General features: G+C 40.5%; 1 protein-coding gene across 2 annotated transcripts; it reads right to left on the reverse strand.

Annotated features, from left to right (window-relative positions):
- exoc3l4 (exocyst complex component 3-like 4) lies at positions 1-24,652 on the reverse strand. Of its 2 annotated transcripts, XM_074661011.1 has the most exons (14): positions 24,427-24,652; positions 21,578-21,703; positions 21,228-21,455; positions 19,372-19,990; positions 17,354-17,471; positions 16,166-16,291; positions 15,460-15,560; positions 13,090-13,188; positions 10,403-10,526; positions 8,795-8,917; positions 7,923-8,075; positions 6,252-6,373; positions 4,078-4,269; positions 2,347-2,487 (listed from the first exon to the last, which is right to left on the reverse strand). In XM_074661011.1, exons 1-13 carry the CDS (start codon positions 24,650-24,652, stop codon positions 4,101-4,103), a joined length of 2,334 nt encoding a protein of 777 aa, XP_074517112.1. In that variant the 3' UTR covers positions 2,347-2,487; positions 4,078-4,100. The 2 variants fall into 2 exon arrangements, with proteins under 2 accessions (XP_074517111.1, XP_074517112.1); XM_074661010.1 differs by lacking the exon at positions 4,078-4,269 and having other exon boundaries at positions 1-2,487.

Genomic DNA, 24,652 nt, shown 5'->3' on the forward strand with positions numbered 1-24,652 from the left:
AAAAAAGTCGTAAAATTACGAGAATAAAGTCAGAAGTTTACGAAAAAAAGTCTTAATATTACATTACTAAAGTCATAAGTTTAAGAGAAAAAAGTCTTAGTATTTTTTTAAATAGTATGACTTTATTCTCATTTAATTACAACTTTTTTCTCGTAATATTATGACTTTATTCTCGAAATCTCAGAGTTTTTTTATCCCTCAATGTGGCCCTACTACTCCGTCGTAGAAGGCAGTTAGCAGTTCATATGATCTATAAATAGTCTGGTACCATCCGCTACAGTACAGGTTCAGTTCCTCGCTCAACAGCACACGACTCATTCACATGCAAAGAGTATTCTTACAGTTTTTATCAGATGATCTGACACTTTAAACTCAAATTAAGGTCCAACAGCCATCAGAGAAGATGTAAATGTATTTTGCAACCACAGTATAATTCCACTGCAAAAAGATGTTGCTGAGAAAACCTGCTTTTAATTTATTACATCCGCTTCACATTCATCCACTCACGAAAGTTTCACAATGTTTGCTGAATTTTATCTGGATTAGTTGCTTTCCTTCCCAGAAAACAATCCTGCAGTTTCTCACAATGATGGAAACAGTCTTAATGTGTAACACACTACAAACGTCATAACAAACGTTTTATAAGTGGTAACATGTGCTGCATTTCTACATTTGTCAGTGTGTCAGAGGAGACATCTAATATTGGCTTTTAGAAGAATAGAAGTTCACTGGGTTGTTAGGACACAGTATTAACTGTAATATGTGTAAAAACAGTAGACATGTGTTATTAGATTAATTTATAACTTAATTTAAACTCTATTTCAAGGATAAAGCTGGTGGTATATTTATTGTCATGAAATGATGACGATGTGTTAGTCCGTCTCTTGATACTTTTCAACTTCTCAACGTGTCTGTGGCAAATCTAAAACAGCTGGTCAAAGATATATCGGGCTCTGATACAGGAACTATACTTGTTAGTAACAGATTCAATGGACCTCACGCAACGCCTCAGACTTTTTCTTGGTGAGTTTGTACGAGTGTCGGATTCACCAAACTCTCTTAGCTGGGAAAACTTAAATTGCTTGTGTTAGTGTGATTAAAACCACCTGTTCATCCGACCCAATATCACGCCAAAGAATAAGTACATAACCTAAGTAAAATGCGTACGGAAACAACATAACATAATGTAACTTTGGAAAAAACGTTCTAACACGTTTGTTGGACCCATCCACCTCCCCTCCTGCACACCATCTGCAGTCTTTTTCTCTTTTTATTCTACGTCACTAGCTATGACCGCATATTCACGCGGATGCATTTACATTGCAGTCAGTACAGACTACATGGCGTACACACGCCAAAAGCAAGATTCATCAATTTCTTCTTGTGCTTGAGATTGTGTGTTAATTTAGAGCCACTCCTGACCAAGTGTATACCAAGCCCCAAGGAAGAGCGCCGGTCGTTGATCCCAAATTCCGTAGTGGCCAAACGGCGGTACTGCAACTTCCGTGTCCGTCACGTGATGCCATCGGGCCAAAAAATACTTTTTACCATAGACTAACATTGGGAAAGAGACGTCTGTAACTCAGTGAATAATTTGTTTTGTAGTAACTAAACTTCCCAGTACGAACCCTCTAACAGTCCTTATTTAAATCATTAAGTTTTTAAAGTTGTAAAATGCACTAATAGCTGAATCCAGAGTTATTTCCCTTCCTCCCTTCAAGTGAATGAGACCCAGACTGAGGCTGGAGCGCCAAGCCGTGACGACGGCGTGACGTTGGGACCCCGTGACCGAGTCATGTGACCGAGCGGACGCTACTGCGCATGTTCCATGTGCCCAAGATCCGGGTACTTTTCCAGACGGAAGTCGAGCCATTTAGGCCATGGATGTATTAAGAGAACTGGATACAGCCTTGGAACGGGGCCCCGCCTCCAACGCTGTATCCAGTTCTCTTTATACATCCATGGTGTATACCAACAAACCCTTAATGGTGATAGGTATAATAAAGTTAAACTGATTTTCTAAATTACAGACACACAGCTCTACTGTCAACCATGTAATAATGGGTAGATTGTGAACTATCGGTCCTGAGAAATGTTTAATTACAAAGGTATCTGTGCAGAAGGTGCAGTTTGTTTGAGTTTAGAGGCTGTTTGAGAGCAGGGACCTTAATTTGTGTCAAAATGTGTCAAACCACCTTAAAAAACCTGAAACTTTCCTGTCACAACTTCACCTCTTGAGCAGCGACTCGTCCTCCATGTTGCGTTGACTAGTTGTCGGGCAGCAGGAAGCTGAAGCAGGAGAAAGGCAGGTTGGAGAGGCAGTCTGTGTTGACGGTGACCTGCATGTCACCAAATAAAACTCGGCTCTTGTCGCCGCCGGCGTTGCCCAGTTTCTTCTTCAGCTCGGTGAGCCTCTGGAGGATCAGCTGGTGTTCGCGACCTCTCACCAGACCTCTGAAGTTCAGGACAGCAACCAGGTGCTTCCTGCTGCAGGTGGAGAAGAAGAAAACATAAATATATATATATATATATTAAGAGATATTCATCGGTGCATTGGATGTCCAATTTACCAGAAAAGAAGCACCACAATTTGAGTGTCTTTAGCCTGCACAAGCCCCGACAGGAGCTCTAATCAGGTGAGTTTAAACATCTGTGCGAGTCTTCACAGGTCCTGAACATCCACACAGGTGTTTTCACTTATTCTGGCTGATTAGACTTCTGCTCAGGTTAAGGTTGGAGAGAGTTCTGCAAAATCACTCGTGATCAAACGTGACTTTAGTGTAAACAACCCAATGAGGATGAAGGGACTATTTGTAACTTTCAGAATTGCTTGTTAACAGCGACACCTGTGGCCGTGAAGTCAACGAAAGTCAGCGTCGGGCTTGCGCTTGCTCGCTCTAAATATACCTGAACGAGCATCGCTCAAAACAGTGAGGCGACACACGTCAGCTAAAACCACAATATCACTCTATATTTCAGCTGCTTGGCAGTAATGTTAGCTGACCAGACGAAGGTCTCTCCATGAATCACTGCTGGCTTTTCCTGCTTCAGCCTCCGGAGAGGGAGACACCGGAGGCTGAGGCAGGAAAAGCGGGTCGGTGCCGGGGCTGAGCAGGAAGAGAAACGTTACCGTCTCTGACCGGGTGCCGCTGATAACGTGTCTCTCTGCAGAGCCCCGTCACTTCACAAGACACAGAAAACCTCTGTTGGTCTGGAGGAGCTGCAGCAGTTATTTCTGCACAAACATCCACTGTTCATTCACTAGATATTCTCAGAGCTAAACTAACTCTTCGGCAGTGTGGAGTGTGCGCGCATGCACGTGAGAGTGGAGCGAGACAGCGAGAACGCGCGCTCGCTGTGTCAGTGAAGGCAAGCTGGCAGAGGAGCTGAGGCTCCGGCCACAGGCGAGCGCGCATATGCGAGCACGCGTGTGTCCCGACCCGGTACATTTATACGCTTAAAAAGTTACAAACAGTCCCTTTAAAATACCTCCCACCACAGGAATATCTGGAACGATAATCTTTCGAAAATCAGGGCTTTGCTGACGATTGTCGGGAGGAATCGGGCCCAAAAATCGACTTGATTCTCGTGTAGTGTTTACCGGCATTAGTGGGTGGTGTTGCTGTTTCGGCCAAATTGTTGCTCTCAACACACTAAAGGAACAAAACTGTTAAATTTAACATAACATGTCGTTATGTGTGGGGTTTCTCACAACATCTGTTACGGTTTGATAAATCCTTTCGTGTGTCCAGCCTTTAAGTCAACAATCACAGCAGTAGAATCATCTGAATGAATCTCAGCTCAACATCAACACGTCATAGTTTGGTTGACTCATCCCCTCACATGTCTGCTGTTTAGGTAAATACCACTCACATGATTTCAGAGCGGATGTCAACATCATATCAGGGTTAATTCAGTCCATGTAAACTATTCAGTTCATTGGGGTTAAAGGTTTGAGCATTTTTAGCTCCTTTGTTTGTTTGTACCGGAGCTTCCTCGTGACAAACGTCACGTGAAGCCAAATGATCGCTGCTCTCTCTCTGTATTTTAGGGGGTTAATCAGTAATTAAAGCGTACTTCTTCGTTCACCATTTTTGCTCTTATTTCATCACCACTTCCTCATTCTTCTGGTGACTTTGGTTCCAGCTGTGTGTTGCGTGTTTCAGCCCCCTAAACGTAGTGGGGGGGGATTCCTGCACAGCTTCAGTCTGCTGACCTCTCCGTCTCCCCTCCGTGTAAACAGAAGCACCATCATAAAAAAAGAGGAAACTGCTGCTCTTTAAGTATTTTACAGAAATTAAAATCGGGATGTTGGTTGAATGTCTTCACTCTGGGTTTTTTAAACCTCAAACCGCTACTTTTCCACACAGACACGCGTCACGGCGCCCCGCTAACCTCCACGTATGTTTCACTTTTACAAACCTGCCTGATTTATAAGAAACTGAGTGTTAGTAAGACAGGAAAGCTCGCGTCTTCAGCCCGTGTGACCTTGGCTGGCTTTATTGCTGTTACAGTAAAAGCTGATGTTAATCTCGTTAGCCTGACAGCTCAGCGTCGCCCTCCTGCCTGGTTGAACCTGAGGTCTAGAAGGGAAGGGGAAGGCGCGGTACACCCTGGACAGGTCACCAGTCAGACAGACGACGGCCCAATCGTAATGTCCACACTCACAGACTTTGAGTTGCATTCCCTTTTAGTCTAATGGGCTTAGAGCTGTCCCACTGTCAAGAGCATGAGGGCTCTCTCACTGGCATGACATCACACAATGGACAATGGAAGTGCACACTGTAAATGGTAAACCATCAACTAAAAGGCAACATAAAATATATTTTCCTGTACTTAATTAAAGTAATACATACTATCATAGAGTAAAACCCGTTCTGCATGTAAATTGATGTCAAAATATGTCGGCAATGTTAATAGTATAGGTTATGCCTAGTTCAGACTACACGATATCAGCCGGACACGGCCGTCGTAGGGTGTCGGCTCGGATCGGGATCGATAAATGAGTGTCGTGCGCGATAGTCGATAGTTTTATCTTGTGTAGTGTGTCATAGTAAACGACAACCGACGCCGCGTCTGGGACGCCTCACGACGTCCCGACAGAAAGTCTAGCATGTTTGATTTTGTAATTTTTTTTGCCTTCCACGACGTTCCGTCACGGCCGTGATTTTGACCGGCTGAGCACAGACGCACGCAGCTGTAAACAGAAGGCTACTTATTATGCACAATGATGTCATCGGACCTTCAACTGCTGCTGGACCTCGCGGTAGGATATTCAATCTAGGTTGTGTCGGAGTAAAAAACACCACCGCCGTTGTGTCTTTGCGTCATGGAGCATCCCGTTGCGCGCCCGCTTTCGCTTCTCCCTGTGAATGATATTTTTACTGTTTCCCCCGGAGCCTCGTGGGCCACTTTACATGGTCGGGCTTACCGGGGCTCAAGCCCGGTGCCGGGAGAGTGTGTATTGTCGGAACAGGGGACCGATGTGTAGTCTGTCGTGTGTCGCGGCCGAGTCACGACAAGAATTTATGACTCTCAATCGTCTAATCTGACATAGTGACCATCGCAACCGTCAAAAGTATTGTGTAGTCTGATCCTGAAATTAGTAGTTAGTAGGTGGTTATGGCAATCTCTGGAAGTTATCTTCTCTGCACAAAAGTTAGTCGGTAAAACATTAAAAATGCCCCAAAAAATGTGGAGGCTGCACTGCTGAGAGTTTGATTGTGTGTGCAGTTGACAAAGAAATATCAGTTGTCACAGCCAGCCAGGTTTTTACGTTTACATTTGGGGTCGTGCCCCTGGAACGCTTGGAGGTCGGAAGCTGGAAATTTCAACGGGGAAAATTCCGGTCACCGAGTTGCCTGGAACGCAGCATCAGGGGGACTTTGGGATTTGGCCAAACATTCACACTCACATTCACATCTGCGGGCAAATGAGAGTCAACAATGAACCTAATTAACCTAACCTGCATGTCTTTGGACTGCAGGAGGAAGAAAAAGCCACTCTGACACGTGGAGAATATGTAAACACTCGTGGACACGTGGAGAATATGTAAACTCCACACAGAAGGGCCAAACCTGTTATAGATTAAAGGTCCAACATCCCTCCTCACAGGTGTTTTCAGTTATGTTGCTGCAGGCTGAAGCTATGCTGGGATTAACGTGACTTTTTTTGTTTTTTTTCTGCAGTGAATTGTGCTGGTGAACCAGGTTCATTCATACAGAATGATTAACTGAGTTAGAAACACTTACCTGCAGTCGGGGTAATGCTCCACTAAAGGCTCTAGATGGTTCTTTATGTCCGTCTTGTTCTTCTGTCCGATGATGTCGCACAGGTCGTCTCCGGCAGCGTAGAGCCACTCGTGAGTCGACTTCTAGCACAGAAAAACAATAACAAAACACAAAATATGTTTTGAATTCTTGAAGTGTTGGAAAATCAGGATTTAGTGGTGCTTATATTTATTTTCTTATTGCAATTCAAGAACGCAAGAACATTGTTATCATGACATGAACCTTTTTTCTCATGACCATGACTTCAATATCTTACTATTTATTATTATTATTATTACTATTTTAGTCCAGTGCTTCCAAAGGGTCACCGGATAACTCTGAGGGGTCGTGAGATGATTAATGAGAGAGGAAAGAGGAAGAGGAAGTTCTGAAACGCACAGTTGTATTTATTTTTCTCTCTTTGTGTGAAACATTGGGTGTCTCTTTGGTGGGAACTGACAACAACTCGTAGACATCTGAAATGTGAAGCCAAAAAGGTTTGAAGCCACCGGTTTAATTTTGAACACTGTATTGTATTTTATTAGCTTATCGTATGTTATGAATCTCTACAGCAGTAAATATATCTGTACAAATTAAAGTTGTAAGTAAAAAGTATAACATTTCCCTCTGAAATGTAGTGGAGTAGAAGTTTAAGTAGCATTAAATGTCAGAAATACTCAGGTAAATTGACTTAGAATTGTACTAAGGTACAGTACATGAGTAAATATACTTTCCACCATTTCCATTAAACCTGTTTAGACCATATTTTTCCGTATTGACTTGCAGGTCAAACGGAATAGGTCGGGGTGGACGGGTCAAACAAACGCAGGACTATCACCCCGGAGACGGCTGTTCGTGTCCCGTGTGAAGCCAATTCAGCGTTGACTTATTTTAATTTACGTCTGTAACTTAAAGGGACTGTTTGTAACTTCTTACGCGTATAAATCATTGCGGGTCGGTGTCCCATGCGCGCTCGCGTGTGGCTACGCTGTCCAGACTCAAACTCCAACACAAACTACACGGAAGCACCAAAACTGCAAAGTTCTATCTAGTGAAGCCCGTCTGTTAAACAGTGTTGGCCGCGTTCGGAGGACGAGGTGGAGACTGTAGCTTTGGTCTCCAGGACCGGAGTCTCTGCTGTACTCTGCTCCTCTGCTCCTCTGCCTGCCTGTCTTCACTCACACACCGCGCTCGTTCTCGCTCTTTCGCTCCACCTCTACACGTGCATGCGTGCACACTACACACTGCAGAAGAGTTAGTTTAGCTCTGAGAATATCTAGTGAATGTACAGTGGACGTTTGTGCAGAAATAACTGCTGCAGCTCCTCCAGACCAACAGAGGTTTCCCGTTTCCGCCGTTTCTTAACGGCCACAGGCGATGCTGTTAACATGTTAGCATTTCTGATTCTTACAAACAGTCCCTTTAAGCCAAACCATGATGTTTTTTACTAAACCTAACCAAGTAGTTTTGCTGCGTTTTTTGTTTAGCTCTGTATCAGTTTACAACGTAACCACGTGTTTAAAACTGTAATCTGGGAGAAAATACGTTTCCCTCTAAACGTTATTGAGGATGCAGTTTAGTTGTATGGTAACGTAATTTTTTTAAGAGTCAGGGTTGGTTTGGTGTTGAAGAGGAAGTAAAAAAGTTTATTACCATGTCCTCAAACAGATCTCCGAGTTCTGCCCACTGTGCATGGATTTTGCTCGCGGCCTTCTCGTGTTTCCGGTTCTTGCACGAGTAGCTGTTCTTCATCAGCTGGCCTACGTATTCCCTCACCACGTGGTAGTGCAGTCGGCTCGCAAACTCCTGTTGCCGGGAAACACAAACACACACACACACACACACACACACACACACACACACACACACACACACACACACACAGAGAGAGAGGTGTGAGAGTGTTGTTGCAGAATAACAGGATGGGCACCAAAAAAAAAAAGAGGAAGTGTAAGTTGTGGTTTTCTTTATTTGTCTGTCACACGACCAGCACCCGTCAGATCATCTGAACTAACACCTCCACTTCCACCTATTCATCCAGGCTTGTTTTCAGCTCACTCGGTTTAATGTCTTCTGCAGTCGCAGCATCCGGCCGAAAACAATGGCGCCCAGATTGATTCACTGGAACTTCCAAGAAGGGTCAACTAAAAAAGTAAATAAGGATTTCCTTTCCTGACCTCCAAAGCCATTAGTGTGAAATCCTTTATTTTTAGCTGATATTCTGCATCATTGTTACCCTAAAAACACACAAACGCTGCCAAACCTAACATTGTTTAAGCCAGCTTGTTCCCAGTTACATCTATGAAGGATCTGTCTAATCAAGATCGTACGAATGCCAGTAAATCTTTGGCCCTAAATGGGAAATTTACCGTATCATATCCATCATTTTGGCAGGTAACCAATCATTATTAAGAGGTGGAGGTATTTCCTGTAAGTGAAATTGTTCGACTGCTACATGAAGATAATGAAGTGGTTGGTAAATGTTGGAAATCCCCCCGATGCTTTCTCTCCCTCCTCCTCCTCACCTGACCATGCGGAGGCCTCATCAGGGCGCAGTGCTGAGAAAGCAGCTCCGTCCGACTGTAAAGTTGCTTGAAGTCTTCGTCGTTGGTGAGCCACTTCCTCGTCATCTGCCTCCTCAGGTACGGCTGGAAAGCAGCACAGAGAGCAGGTTCAAAGTGACAAAAACAAACATATTATACAATGTTTTTACTGTTTTATTCACCACAGGTTTGAGGTAGGTTATCAGTGACTTTATCTCCTCATTTAGATGTCTGCTTTTAGAAAAAGGTGTGTGTCATGTGTGCAGAAGGTTGGATTTCAGTAAGTCCTCCAAATTAAATGACAAACTAGGTCGTTTGTAAACATCTAAATTAGGGCTGTCAACTGCGATAATAACGTGTTAACGCAAATGCTTTTTAACACCACTGATTTCTTTAACGCATTAATGCAACTTGCGGTTTTTAGGTTGTAGAAAACCGAATGAATCCATCGGTACTAACCATGTCACACTAGCTTGTTGCAAAGGAGGCTAAATAATGCTCCAAAAAAGTCATGGCCATTTCCAAAGGGGTCCCTTGACCTCTGACCTCCAGATATGTGAATGTAAATGGGTTCTATGGGTACCCACGAGTCTCCCCTTTACAGACATGCCCACTTTATGATAATCACATGCAGTTTGGGGCAAGTCATAGTCAAGTCAGCACACTGACACACTGACAGCTGTTGTTGCCTGTTGGGCTGCAGTTTGCCATGTTATGATTGGAGCATATTGTTTTATGCTAAATGCAGTACCTGTGAGGGTTTTCTGTCATTGTTTTGTGTTGTTAATTGATTTACAATAATAAATATATACATACATTTGCATAAAGCAGCATATTTGTCCACACCCATGTTGATAAGAGTATTAAATACTTGATGAATCTCCCATTAAGGTACATTTTGAACAGATAAAAGATGTGCGATTCACCGTGATTAACTATTTTAAATGGAATGACAGCCCTAATCCTAACCTTAACTATTCGAGGTCAATGCCTAACCTCTAATGTAATCTAGTCATGACCCAGATGTGGCTCCCCTTCCTATGTCACATGCAGGCTCATTAGAATATACCGCCCACAGCTATCACCAAACGGAAACCGTCAATGTTGGTTTTATTCAACCACGACTACAACCTTTCTCCGATCTTAACTAAGTCGTTTTTGTGCCTAAACTTTAACCATAGTGGTGGTAGATCACTAAACTAAAGTCGTATGAATCATATTTGTAACAACAAATAGTGTCCTGCTGCTCATTGTGAGTCACAAATGACCTGTTTTGTCTTTTAGATTGGACAGCTGGTGGTGAGATTATAAATCTGCCTCTGATAAGGAATCTACTGCAGTGTCTTACATCCTGATTTCACATCCCTGCTCTCGCTCTTCTGTTACGCGTTACGGTAAAAGACTTTCTTGAAAGCATCTCTAGATTGTTTGTGTTGAATAGAGGTTCAGGGAAGGAGCATCCCTTTTTCATTTCCCCTTTTTAGAAACCACAACAGCTTCTGATTGAGGGAATAAATCAATGAAAACCAGAACTGGGTTTTAACCTAAAATAACGCTGATTTGACTCTCTGATTTGTGCTTTGGTTGTACCTTGACCTCATCTTTGAACTGGTCCTCCAGCACCTGTAGGAGCCTCATAATCAGCCCCTTCACCTCCTTTCTGAACCCGTCCACCTCTTCAGGACAGGTGTCCCGGTACCCGTCCATATGCTGCCTGCAGGAGGACAAACAGCATCACTGACCGATGTTATGACGCAATACTTTTGTAGTATTGACACATTTCAGTGAGAACAAAAACTGAAGTACATCTCACTTACTTAGTTAGTTCACCCTTGTATACCTGAGTATTTCCATTTAATACTTTAACTCAACTACAATTCACTCTGAAATATTGGACTGTATCTGACAGCTGAAGTTACTTTTCAGATTAAAATTTTATAAAACAAAACAGTATTTAAAATGCTATATTAAAGCAGAGGTTTCAAATCGTTTTGGTTTTGGCCCCTTGTCACATCACACCTTAATACTTTTACTAGTACTTTTAATTTTGTAACTTTTAGCTGATAATACTTCTGTGCTTTTACTTAAGTACGATTTTGAATGCAGGACTTTTATTTGTAATGGAGTAACTTTACATTGTTGTATTGGTACTTTTACTTAAAGGGCACATGTTTTCAAATATAAACATTTTCTGCATGATGACGCTGCTTCATGTACAATATATATATACATCCTTATAGTCAGTGTATTAACGTTACATACAGTAACTTAGATGGCGGTCGGCGTGCTCCCAGTTTGGAGAAGCAGGCAGGAGTACCGGCAGGAAGCTAAGCAACGTACTGCTGTGGACGCCACGTCAGTTCAGATCCAAAAGTCCCACAATAACACAGATAAACTAACCGATCGAAAGGGCTGTCTGATGGCGAGGTAAAGCTGTGAGAATATTCTAAATATAGCGTACAATTAAACTGATGTTGAGTTTTTTAAGTGACTAAAAGATGTTTTCCTGCTGCTCCCCGTCCACAGCCACTTTACCTTGCAGTGGCATGCATGTAATTTGAGTTTAGAGATATTTGACGTATTGATATTGGAATTATTGAGCACAAACAACCCCCAAAAAGCAACGGTCACTTCTGATAATAAAGTGGGATACAGAAAGAAGAAAGAATGTTAATCATAATATTAAAGTGTGATTTGTGCAGTGAAATCAGTTTCTAACAACTTAATTTGAACCTCTTAACCTTCAATGTTCAAAATGTTTCCCTAATGTATTGATGTAGAATTTAAATTTAAATCTGCGTTTGCTTTTTGGGTCTTTTATGCCTTTATTAGACAGAAATGTAGAGAGAGGATAGGAAGTAAGGGATGGATGGATCTTGCAGTTCAAGTCTATGAGGTGAAAATATAATTCAATTTTGTATGCAAACACATGAAACCATGTATTTTATGAATATACGTTACAACTAAAGCAACAATTTAGAGGTTTTGCACATAAAATCCTTCACATTGCTTACTAATTTAGGAGCTTTTTTGTTTGTTTTTTGTAAATGACTGCAGGACTGAGACTCAGACGAGGGAGAGGATGTGGTGTCAGATGTTAAAAAGTCAACTACAGACTCAACTGTACTTCTGAAACAGAAAGCAGACATGAAATCTGCAGCTACAAACCCACCATCTAAGTCTGTCTTGAATGTCCTTTAACGACACGCTGCAAAGCATCTGTGGGAGAAGCAGCTGGGGAGGTTTTAGAAGCTCATCAATCTCAGTACTTTCACTTTCCCCCCGACTTATAGCACAGCAGCGCTTCTCAGTCGCAGCCCCGATTCCCCGAAATCACGTGAGGTGGCAGTCTCCCCACGGCTGGCACACGATCTCTCTTACTGACCTCGTTAAAAGTGGGTTCGTACTGAGCCTCTGCTGTGCATGTTAAAGAGACAGACTGCTATACAACTCCAGGCTTGTGAAAAGACTCTTAGAATAGACTTGTGCTTGAATTGCATATAAATCGTTTTGGCATGAACGCTGGAATCTCCCCGAAAACTCTTGAATAGCTCAGAGATGAATCATCCAAACTAAAGCTCTGCAGGACTTTCGGGACATTCAAAACATCCTCCCGAGTCTGTGTGCATTTCAATTGCTTGTTTTCTGTGTTAGAGTTTGTTTGTGAAGATACAGAAACAATTTAAAATCATTAGTTTAAAGGGACTCTATGTAACTTTTTACACATATAAATCATGTTTTATTGTGTATGTGTGAACAGGCTGTAACCTAACCCAAATAATGAGACCTTTTACAGCCTGTGGACTGATTTTAATGTGAAGAATAAGGCCCGTTTTTCAGGGAAAATCCAACGGATGTGACTAGGGATGTTCATAATTAACCGTTTAACCGACATTAAGCATTTTAACCGATTAACGCTTCTAAAGTATTTGTATTTTTCACTAATGTACTGTGTTTTAAACTTTCTTTGTACTGTTCTTTATGTTATATGTTTTTGTGAGCTAAAGACAAAAGTTGTATTCTCTACTATTTAAATACAGATAAATGTATATGTACCAATTTGAGCTTTTATTTTGAAGATAAAACAACCCAGAAGCATTACCTCCGCATTACCTATTTTAAGCTGTGCTCTTATTTCTGCTTCTGTGTAAAACAGGAAGTCGTCGCTGAATGAATCCGTTGACATATTTTACCCTCTGGAGGCTTTATGGTTTTGTCAGGGCACGTTGGATTATCGCGGTGCCTCGTGGGTAATCTCAGGAAGCCATGTGACTTACTGTAAAGCGGTGAAGCTGTTGATGTATGTAATCTGATACTCGGTCCAGAGAGGCTGCGGTCTGAAAGCGCTGCAGTGACGTCTGAACTCCGCCTCAAACCTGTGAAGAGGAGAGAAGGATTCAGCTGTCAGACGAGTAACAAGGTGTAAAACTCCCACTTTTAATGGACTTCCTGTTAAGACGTCCATAAACTATAAAGGGACAAAACCTTAGTAAACACATAGTAAAATATATATTTAGTGTATAAACAAATATCTCAAGTTTGTATTTAAGTTGCAATAAATCCATAAATGTGATTAATACTCATTTTACTTTATAATTAATATGCCGAGATAGTCTGCAGGCAGTGGTGGAATGTAAGTATGTAAGTATTGTACTTGTACTTTACTTGAGTATTTCCATTTTATGCTACTTTATACTACTTTATACTTCTACTCCACTACATCTCAGAGGAAAATATTGTACTTTTTACTGCACTACATTTGTCATTTGACAGCTGTAGTTACTTTCAGATTCAGATTATTAATGCAAAATATAAATCAACTAATAAATTACAATTTATTATTATGAATTAAGCTACAGTATATAAAGTAATTAAAATGATCTCCACCTTTATCCGCTGCAACATTAAAGTGATTAATGCTTCAATACTTATAATCCAATAATATAATATATATTATTCTGAAATGGCTGCATAATGAGTACTTTTAAGTATAATTTGATGCTAATACTTTTATACTTTTATTTAAATAATATTTTGAATGCAGGACTTTTACTTGTAACAAAGTATTTTTACACTGTGGTATTACTATTTTTTCTTTTTAATCAAAATATCTGAGTACTTCTTCCACCACTGTCTTCTTTATTGTTTTATTACCGTGTAATTTCTGGTGTTTTATTTCTATTTTTTTTATATATTTAAACTGTATCTTTATGTTTATGTTAGAGGAGGACAGGGCAGACAAATGAAATATTCTCACATTGCGAAAGTGTGGTAATTGCAGGTTATTGCACATTCCCGAGGGCAGGATCCTGTTTTTGGTTTATTTTTGGTTTATTTTGGGTTGTTTCCTTGTAGGTGGGGTCCCCCTCACACTTCTCCCTTCCTCTTTTAACTCTCTCTATATATTTTTTTTTAAATAAATGTGACTTTTGTTGTGTACCACGTGGCATTTTCTTCCCCAGAGTGTTTGACTTATTCTCCTGGCCTGGTGATGCCATTTGACCTTTGACCTCCTCACTAATAAATGAATTGTCGGAAGATAAAAATGATGACAGTCTTATGTTCGTACTGTATGTTCTTAAAGACACTAAAATAACTTATAATGAAGGAGTTAATAAGAATACCCGGCTTCTAAAGACTTGAACTGTTATAGGTTGTTACCGTCCAATAGTTGTCGGGACATTTTACTCAAAACCGCAAACTTCAACGTCACGTTGACGCTAAATGAAAAATCAGAGGATGACCAAAGTCGCAGGTTTCATCCTCTGAGGGCCACGAATGCCTGAACCAAATTTCATTGATATCCAGCCAATAATTGTTGTAATTCTGATATTTCAGTCTGAACCAAAGTGGTGAGACGACAAGACAACATTATCCTCCCTCTAGGTGGCTGAGTGATGTGGCACACATGGACAATTGGTGCCTACATTACCCACAATGCAACTCAGCTGCAGACAGTGTGGTTGTAAATTCAGGTGTGTTATGCTCAAAGCAGCTAATCCGTGAAAATATCTAGTAAAATAACAGTTTATATCTTTCTGACACTCTTTACGGCATGCACTCACTCACATGAAGCATCCTCCAAAGATATTTTGGAAGATAAATTTAAAATATGTCTTCAGAAATATATTTAAACTGCTAAACTTTTATCATGATGTTCAATTGGAGGCTCTTAGGAAAAGTTTAAAAGCTGTTTTCTGTTTCAAAAACCTCCTTAAAGTCCCAATCTTTAGTTTCTGTGCTGTAAATATTACCCAGTGAATATTTGAGCAGTGTGAAGTAACAAGAGTGATGTAAATCAAATCCTTTACATTTGAGGGCGGACTTACAAGAGCCTAAACGTTGCAGGATGATTGATGGATGTCATGATATTATTGGTTGAAATTGGTTGAAATTGGTTGTTACTGGCTAGACATAAATAAACAAAGAAATTGTTTGGTTGTCTTTCTTCATATATTGTTAAATAGGTGCACAATATGACCAGAGATGGGATTTAAAAGGGTTAAAAAGGTATTTTTCATTTCATCTCGACTTTAAACAACAAAAAGGGAAAACATTTAACATGCAGTTCATGTACTGTTTATGTGTTTCTGTTTTTATTGCTGCTTTATCTTGAAAGGAACACTGCTGTCTCTGTGTTAACGTACCTCTTGGGGAACTCTTTCAACTCTTGGAGACAGGAAGAGATCACTTTCTGTTCCAGTTGAGCATCAATTTTTTGAGAGTTCACAGCATATCCCTTCACGTTCTGCAGAGAATAATACACAGAGTAACCATGAGGTTAATATGAAGCTCTCTGCTGCCGCCACATGGTCTAAATACAACATTACATCATGGATGGAGGAGGAAAAAAAACATCCCACTATTGTTACTTAGACTTTTGGATATTTACTTGTTTACTTTGTTTTTTAAGAAGACGACAGTTCAAGAAAAATAAACACAAATAATATAGATTTTTTTAAATAAACAAAAACACACAAAACTAGACAAAAACAAACATATTAGGCCACATACTTAAAAACAAATATTACATTTATTAATATATAAAATTGCTTCTTTAAAAAAAAAATATAGTATATTTTTTTCAGAGTATATCTGCTATGTATTTTTTATATACTTTCATTAACTATTTGAATACTCTACAGGCACACTTTGATGGTTTTGGTGGTACTTTCATGATAAAATATACTCTACTATTTTTAGCAGACAAGTTTTCAGATTTGTACACAGACTTTTTAATAAATAGCATACCTATATGTTTAAGAAGAAGATTTTGATAACCTCAAAAGAAAGCCTCTCGTGATATCTCATCCTCGATGTCTAAAACAAATAAAACAACTCATGATGTCGTACCGTCCAGATGTCCATGTGAAGCTGAGAGTCCAGGAAGTCCTCCTCCTTCTTTGGAGTCTTTCCGTCCTTCCAAACATCATCGTTTTCAAGTTCAATGACTCTGTCCAGAGAAGACTTCACGTCCTCCTGCAGTGACAAACACAGAGAGACGAAAGGTGGAGGAGTTTGTAAAAAGCTCACTCTCTCTTCTCTGATGATGTTATTTGAGCTCATCTTCCCAGCGATTGTAAACATACTTAATTATTATCACAAGAACTGCTGTAGTAATTAATAATATACAAACCTTTAGTTAAAATAAAATTTAAAAAAAATTCACTTCAGTCTCCAAATCAGAGGCTTTTGTGCTTTTATTTTGTAGGTCACTGGAGGGCAGCTCACCTCTCAACATTCAAATAATGCTAATATGCATAATACATTTCTAGTTACATTTAATAGTTATGTTTGTATGGTTTTGTGACTGAAACGTGAGTAAAAAAATTATCCTGGATGTTGATTTACAGTTTTTTGCAATTGCTTAAAAACATTTCCTGAAAATAGGCAAAAACCAAAATCTCTTTTTTGTATCACAATTTTACACACAAACACCAAATAAATAGCTCTTTCCACATGCCTACTGCACCCCGATGTGCTAAGTATGCAGTAAAACACTATTATCTTTAGTTACAGGTGCTTTCACAGGTGCATTCTGGGTGCAGGTGATTGATAATTGAGGTAGTGTTTAGCAAACAGCACATGCAGGCTTTTAGTTTTGAATGACGTGTCTATGAAGTGTTGAATGAAGTTCATCTAAAGCCCACAAAAAACTGAACGAGTTGTCTTATTCAGTTTATTCCTACATACATATACCTTCACTTCGGCATTAAATCACTGAAATGAACCTGCTTTGTCTGCTTTTGGGTCCAATCCTGCATTTCTTGAGTCGTGAAAAACTCTTAAATCCATCCAGAGTTTAACCTGATGAAGGTCTGAGGACAAGTGATCGATGGTGTGCAGGATTTTTTTGTTCGCCTGCACTTAAAATAAACATTTTATTTCCCAACACGAAGGACTAAAGGGCCTGTTTACTTTAACTCTTCTGGAGACATACTGAATCCTGGTAAAAAAACAAGTTTTATTAACTCTCTTAGGTTGCTAAAATTCCCCAAATTCCCATAAAAGTGACAATATGACCTCAGTGGTGCTCCTCACCTTCACTCTGCAGCAGTACTTGTCTTTCAGCTGCTTCAGGAGGTCGTCCTCCAGCTGCAGATCAGCGCTCTCGTCCTTCATGTCCGGCTGCAGGGAGAGACTTCCCATGATCCTCTCGCTGTGGTGAAACAACATACATTTATCAACATTTGCAATCTGTTGGTGCAACGCTGAAGACGTGTCGCTTCATGTCGGGGGAGGAAAGAAGAAATCAGGTTACAAGCTCTGCAGATTTCACCAGAACTTTGTCATGTTTGGGAAACATCAGCTTTAAATTATGCTTTACAAAATACTTAAAAGTAGATGATTATTTATAAGTACATTAATAAACATACAGTTTCCCAAAAATGCTTCAGCTGAGTAATAAGATGCATCATTCTTATAAGTTTAATAAAAATCCAATCAGAGTTCTTTTAAACGGATTTGTGTTAACAGTAATGTTACAGTATGTGAGTTATATACTGTTTTCTAGGATGCTACTTTACATAATCTGTGAGATACACGACCTGATTTATATTTTTCCATTTTGTCCTCGAGAGAGTGTCGTGCTTCTTTTTTCATCGGTTTATTTTTGGTCTCCCAAATGTTGTTTGGAGCTCAGTTTTTTAGCTTTTGGCGTGGCCTGATTCAGCAGAGCTGCGTCTGTTTTCTTCTATATGTGCTTCCCCCACTTCTGCTCTCTCTGGTGCTGATTCTTCAAACATCTCTGTCTGCACCATCTGTGAACACATCTTTACTGTGGGAGGGAAGTCGAGATGTGCTTTTAGAAGTTTTGGGTTTTTCCTGCAGAGTTTGAGATCATAAATATTTCTGCAGGAGGACAATCAGTCTGAGAGATGTCTGGCGTCACGGAGTCATCCAACTCTTTCTTTATTTCTTTTTTAATATGTTTAATGTTATTTTCATTTTCATTTCATTTTATTTCCAATCATTGAATGGAGGCAAAAATACATGCACTGATTCTGTGAGTATTTTTATACTTAGCAAACTGCTGTTTGTGCCAGATGGTTGAATAAGCACACACTACATCACTCTGTCACATCAACCTGTCTGATTGTCTGGCCACTTGTGTTTTTGTCCTACAAGGCTGATCCTAGTGGTGTTTTCTATCACCCTAGATCTCACCCAATTTATCACAAGATGAGTCAAATTATACACAGGTAAGGGAAGGCCTCAAAAGTCACAGATTAACTGCATGTCAATTGGTTTTAGTAATGTAACTACTGCACATTTGATTGGGAATTTGCACCACTAACGTAAGTACAGTATCAACTAAGGTTGGTCCGGTATGATTAGATCATTTTGTGTCAAAATGTATTATTTTTTGTTTATATTGTGCTCACTTTGTGCATATTCCTAACACATTTTTGTTTAATCAAATTACCGCAAACTAAATATTATTCCAGCATAAGCATACTAGTTACATTGGATATAATGGCAACTTGGAGGCAACAGAGGACAACAGTAGTGTGGTGGGTGTGGGGTCAGTAGGGGAGTAACATCAAGATTAACATCTAAATATGGTAATAACAGGTTGAAAAAAAAGTTATTCTTTATTTGTCTTACTGTAAACAAATCCCATGAAAAAGCAAAACCAGCAATGTGACGGACATTGTTGGTTTTGCTTTGCTTTCTCAATACTTCTCTACTCACTGGTTCATACTGAAGTCATTAATCTTTAAAAACACCTCAAAAATATATGATTTCATTTTCTAAAAAGGCTCAGTAAATTCCTAAAACAGCTGGTCACTGTAGTTTTTAAACAAACATCACTCAAACAGGAAGAAAAAGAGCGTCTGTTGGGGACTATTTTCAGCGGCGGAGTAATTCCCATTTGGTGCTCCAGCGAGTATTTGTGGCTCATTTACTAAGTTTACATGCACAAAATATTCCAGTTTTTGCCCTTATTCCAAAATAGTTAATATTCCTACAGTGTTAAGCAGTTGCTAGTTTCTGTCTTTTTGTGTGATTTATAGTGAAAAATATATATTTCAGCTCCTGATTTTCCATCCACTGACCTCTTATAGCGGTTGATGATCCAGTCCAGCAGAGCGTACAGGTCCCTCGGCTCCGTCACCTGCTGCTCCAGCTTCCTCAGGTGCTGCCCGACGACTCGGTGGTAACTCCTCACGTAAGTGCTGAAGACATTAAAGCTGGGCGGGTACGACCAACGCAGCTCCTTCTTCACGCTCTCCAAATCCTCCACGACGGTTTTACCCAGCAGCCCCAGGTGAACCGACAACCAGGAGGAGTTCTGCTCCCTCCGCTCCAGGTGAACGCTGCCCACCTTCACCTTCACGCCCTCGCCCACCGCCTCCCTCCAGGCCTCCATCCAGCAGCCCGGAAGCCCGCCGGGTTCCTCGGCTCTCCTCCCCTCCTCCTGGATGATGCGGGCCACGGGTACCAGCAGCGCCTTGTTTCTGGAGGGAAGAGAGTTGGAGTGGCGAACGATGGTGTTGAGCTTGTTCCTCAGGTCTCCGTAGAGGAGGTTGAGGTCTTTTTCCTTCTTGGCCAGCTCCATGGGCGAGTCCTCGCCGCAGCGCTCCCGCTCATGCTGGAACTCCTGACGCAGGGCGAGCAGGTTCAGGTGAGCCTCCTCCAGCACCTCCATCTCGATCAGCTTATTGATCTGCATCACTGGGAGAAAACAGAGAGGATGGCTGGTCACTTCAAATGATTTATGACAACTGTAAATGTTCCAGTAAAGAAAAAAGAGAGGGAGGCGAACACTGTTACTCTTTCTTAGGTAATCTGTCCTGTAAATCGATGCATGTTCACAATAAATCCACAATCCACAACAATAAGTTAACTTAAAATCAGAAGAAATCACTTGATTGTCAATTTAACAGTTAAAGCAAAGACTCCTCTTTGAGGCAGGATTCAGACTCTGACTGTCTACAGACAAACTGTGTATTCACACGGTGAATAAGATCCTATCATTAACTGCTTTTGTTGCCAAAACAGAGAAAAGAGAAGTTGAATGTACAGACAGAGAAAGAGACGGTCAGGAAGGTGTTTGCTTTGGTGAGAAAAGGTTGCATTCATAATCATGTCTTTTTACACATACAAGGTTGACAGCCCATTTTCTTTATGTAAACTGAAGGACACTAATGCAAATATAAGCAACTGAAAAACAAATCAGAATATAGTCATTAGTTCCTCAAAGTCAAAAGCTTCAAATTTCCATCAGGAAAAATGTGCAAAATCAGTAACTTCTGACCTTACTTTAGCAGAACTAGTGTTTTCTCAAAATTGGAAACTGAAACCTTAAAGGGACTATATGTTACTTTTTACACAGAAATCGTTTTTTTGTTGACAATGTGTGAACTTAACCTAAAAAATGAGAACTTCCACGACTTTCTGGGTTTCCTCCATCAGCCTGTAGACTGCTTTTAATGTGATGGACCCGGGCCCGTTTATACCGGGAAAAACCAACGGATGTGGCATCATGCACGCTCGCGAGTGCCTTTATTCTCAGCTCCGCTTCCAGGCTAACAGTGTGCAACCATAGCTAACGTTCGGTTAGAATTGGAGTCCATTAATGGAGCATTTAGCAGCTAAAGAGACAGGTATTTCTCTCAGGAGGTGGTAGAGACCAAAAACAGAGCTAAAAGAGAGAGAATATTGGACTTCTATTCATCAGGTGAACTCAAAGACTCCTAATGAATGATCCTGTTGCTCTGTAACTGCTGGATGTAGAAATAAGCAAATCAAGTTCACCATATCAACTTAAAAGGTGAAGGTTGAAAATGTTGAAACATGCTAACGTTACAAACAGGAAGGTGATGGGTGGCCTTTAAGCACGGCACATCAGCAGCAAACCCTCCGTGGATAAACAAGCTTATAAAACCATGTGAGAGAGACTGAACAGTACCTGACAGTGGTGTGTGTGGTATTTCTGGCATCGTGTACGACTCCTCCATCTCCTCCCACACCACCGCCACCTCCTCCTCCTCTTTCTCCTCCTTCGTCTCCTCTGCTGCGCCTTCAGAGACGGGGACGAGTGTGCCGGTTTTATCCTTCTTGGTGACGAATTTCAGGCTTCGACGAAGCGACGCTCCTCTTTTCATGATAGAATCACCAAACCTGGCCATGTTGGGATCTGAGGATGGAGAACACACAGTTTATGGTGACCAGAGATATCATGCCATGTAGATCTTAAAGTCAGCAGCCAGGAGACTTATTGATATGAAACGTTGATCCAGTATTAAATGATTGCTTTACCTGTGTTTGAACGCGTCACACCTTTGCCTTTCTGCGGAGTGCCGTCGCTCTCGTCTTCCTCTTTTCTGTGGAAAAGGCCTACGATGCTCTTCCGAGGAGACGTCAGCGGAGAGCCGGCGCTCAGACCTGACAGAGTGGCAGAAAGTCTCTCAGTTAACCTACACCAGTTTCCTCATTTCACAATCTCTCTTTGTCACGTCAGTAAGAAAAGAAAATCAATCGATTTCTCAAGGTTCATGTTTACATTTATGTGTGGGTGCATGACTTTGGCGGTGTTTCGTCCTCACCGTGACCTAAAACTAAACCTGAGGAATGCACAGATTACGTCCTGATGAAAACCGACAGGTCTGGCTCAGCTCCAGCATTTAAAAGTGAAAGTCACTGCGGAGATTTGAAAGCAGTTTGTCCTCATTTCTGCTGACATTTAAAAAGAATCCACAGGACTTACTCTAAATGAAATGACCTCATGTGTACGACTAAACTGGACTAATGTAACCTTGCTGAATGCTGCAGAAATTACAAAACTACTGAGCAGGAAGTGGAAGTGTTGTGTTTTAAAGGTTTAATCAACCCTAAAAGACTTCAACACAGGTTAAAAAAATAGCTCAAGGTAACGTTTGCTGCTTTCCTGCAACCATCTGTTCTTCCTGCACATAAAGAGAAGCTCTGTTTTTACTGCAAGACTCAAGTCTGGAAAGCATCTGCTTTAAAATAAATAGAGCCTGCCTGACTGATAATGATCCAATCAGCTTCTGCCTCTCTCTCTCTGTACCCCAGAGCTTTGTTAAAGGTGCTAAATGCGAGATTGGGAGCTAACGATGCTAACAGCGCTAACAGTGAAAACAACGGCAACAGTGCTGACAGAGCTGGAACCGGAGGGTGGGCGCTATACTTCGGTCGGGATGGTGTTATCAGCTGTTACCGCCATATGAGAGCAGTGCAGAGTGGCGGCCGTGAGCTAGCCAGTGGAGATCGCTCACATGCACAAACCATACACCTTTAACAGCTATTAAAACAAGGCAATGTTGAAAATGAAGCCTGGTTCTGCATCTATATTGCCTCTTTCACAAATGTATTAAGGGGATAAATTTGATGGGGGGCAAAAGACGATCAAGATATAAAAGCTGCTGCACAAGCTTATCTATTCTAAATTTGTAGAAAGCCTTAATTTCGGTTGTTTTTGCCTCTTTGGGGCCTCTAAAAACTATTTAAATTAAAGGTACACACACTGAACGATAACACCCTGATTGATTATGGAGGACAGAACCTGCCATAATCAAAAGTAAATAAATAAATGATTCGATAAATAAATAAATATGCCATTAAATTAACCAAAAATAATAATTAATTCATTGATCAAATGTGACATAAATTGATATTTCTGTTTTAATTTGCTTCTTTATTTATTTATCTTTGTATTACTTCCCTGATCTACAGAATCTATTATTCTATATAATTTCCCCTTTTATCTATTTTTATTTACCATTAAATGGATGTATTTATTGGTACATTTATTTTTTTAATTAATTTTAGATTTATTTTTACCATTATTTATTCATTATTAAATTGTATTTATGTATTTATTTATGTATTTATTTATTTATGCATGATTTTCCTTTTGCATTAAGTAATGCCTACATTTATTTTAAATATTATTTTCACTTAATTTAATGGCATATTTATTTATTTATCGAGTCATTTATTTATCTATTTTTTTTTTATTTTGGCAGGTTCCGTCCTCCATAGCCGATACCTAGGCTGTGATTATAGTCAGCTGTAATTCTGCGATAAAACAATAAATTCTCACACGTTCATTTACCAAAATAGAAATAGATATTGATATAGATATTAAAACTGTGGAGGTGTCCCAACATAAATAACAACAATTATTACATTTTTATGAAATTAGGTTTATCAGAAAAACAAGCAGCGGTGCTTCACCACACATTAAAGGCCACATATTTACTGAGTCAGGTGATTGTTTAACTGTTTTTTCCTGGTGGGGAAACTCTGCATGAACTCCCCGGTGAGGTGGATTACAAAATACTAACCACGGTGTTACTCAAAGCTCATCACACTAGTTTCTGTTTTTATTATTATCTCTCACGCTTGCACACATGACCTCAATCATCATCAGCATCTAACAATTACTCTCTCGATTAATCATCTGGTCCATATATTCTGGACAAAAACTGTGAAAAGTGCTCATTATAATCTCATAAAACTTAAGTTGATGTCTTTAAACAGCTTGTTTTGTCAGATCAACAGTCTTAAACCCAGAAAATACCAATTTATTGTCGCACAGCAAATCTTCACAAGCTGGAACTTGAATGTTTTGTGTTTTTGGTATTTTATCTCCCCATTGTTTACACAAGATCACCTCCACGCAGAACATTTACTGTACGAGTGAGAGTCCCAAACAAAATCTCTTGCAGAGGACACGCAGAGACACATTTATAGCAGGTTTTGTTTTTAGAAAAAAGTTAAACGATGCTTGTCTTGCTCTTTCTGAACTATATTCCCACCTACACATGCAGTATCACCCACACCTGAGTGGAACGAGTTCACACACGTCTTTCTGGTGGGTGTTAAAGGGAATCCTGGGAAATGTAGGCAACCACGAATTACAGTAGAGGTAAACAGGGTAATACAATACAAAATAAATGACAAACTTCTTATCATATATAAGCGCATATTTCCCGGTTAGAAGGCGGAAACTCAGGCTGAAACTGTAATCACCTCCTGGTGACTTTTTGGTCAGATAAGCCGGCACACAAACACCTTCTGACCTTGAGAGGTCCTATTATTACTGTACCTGCCTGACAGCAGATTTTAATGACGGTACTCACTGGGTGACAGAGGCGGTTGTGACCCCGACTCATCGCCGGTCGCGACCTTTGACCCCATGCCTCCTGACGACAGCGGGCTCTTCTCCGTCGCCCGTCGGATGCTGTTTCTAAACGTCTTCAGCATGCCCTTCGAGATGCTGCCGTTGGTCGGCGTCTTCTCGTTGCTCCTGAGGGACACTCTGTCCTCGTCGGGGTTCTCCATAGACTTGTCCATCATTTGTGACAT

The sequence above is a fragment of the Sebastes fasciatus genome, chromosome 15 (assembly GCF_043250625.1).
Source record: "Sebastes fasciatus isolate fSebFas1 chromosome 15, fSebFas1.pri, whole genome shotgun sequence".
In the NCBI taxonomy this organism is placed as follows: domain Eukaryota; kingdom Metazoa; phylum Chordata; class Actinopteri; order Perciformes; family Sebastidae; genus Sebastes; species Sebastes fasciatus.

Bases quoted from the DNA above. Each gene is read 5' to 3' on its own strand.
- exoc3l4 (XM_074661010.1), bottom strand. From the start codon at position 24,652: ATGTCACAAATGATGGACAAGTCTATGGAGAACCCCGACGAGGACAGA. The intron at 21,704-24,426 runs GTGAGTACCGTC...CCACTCTGTCAG, and splicing joins ACAACCGCCTCTGTCACCCA to GTCTGAGCGCCGGCTCTCCG. The intron at 8,918-10,402 runs GTACAACCAAAG...GCTGCTTTCCAG, and splicing joins AGTTCAAAGATGAGGTCAAG to CCGTACCTGAGGAGGCAGAT.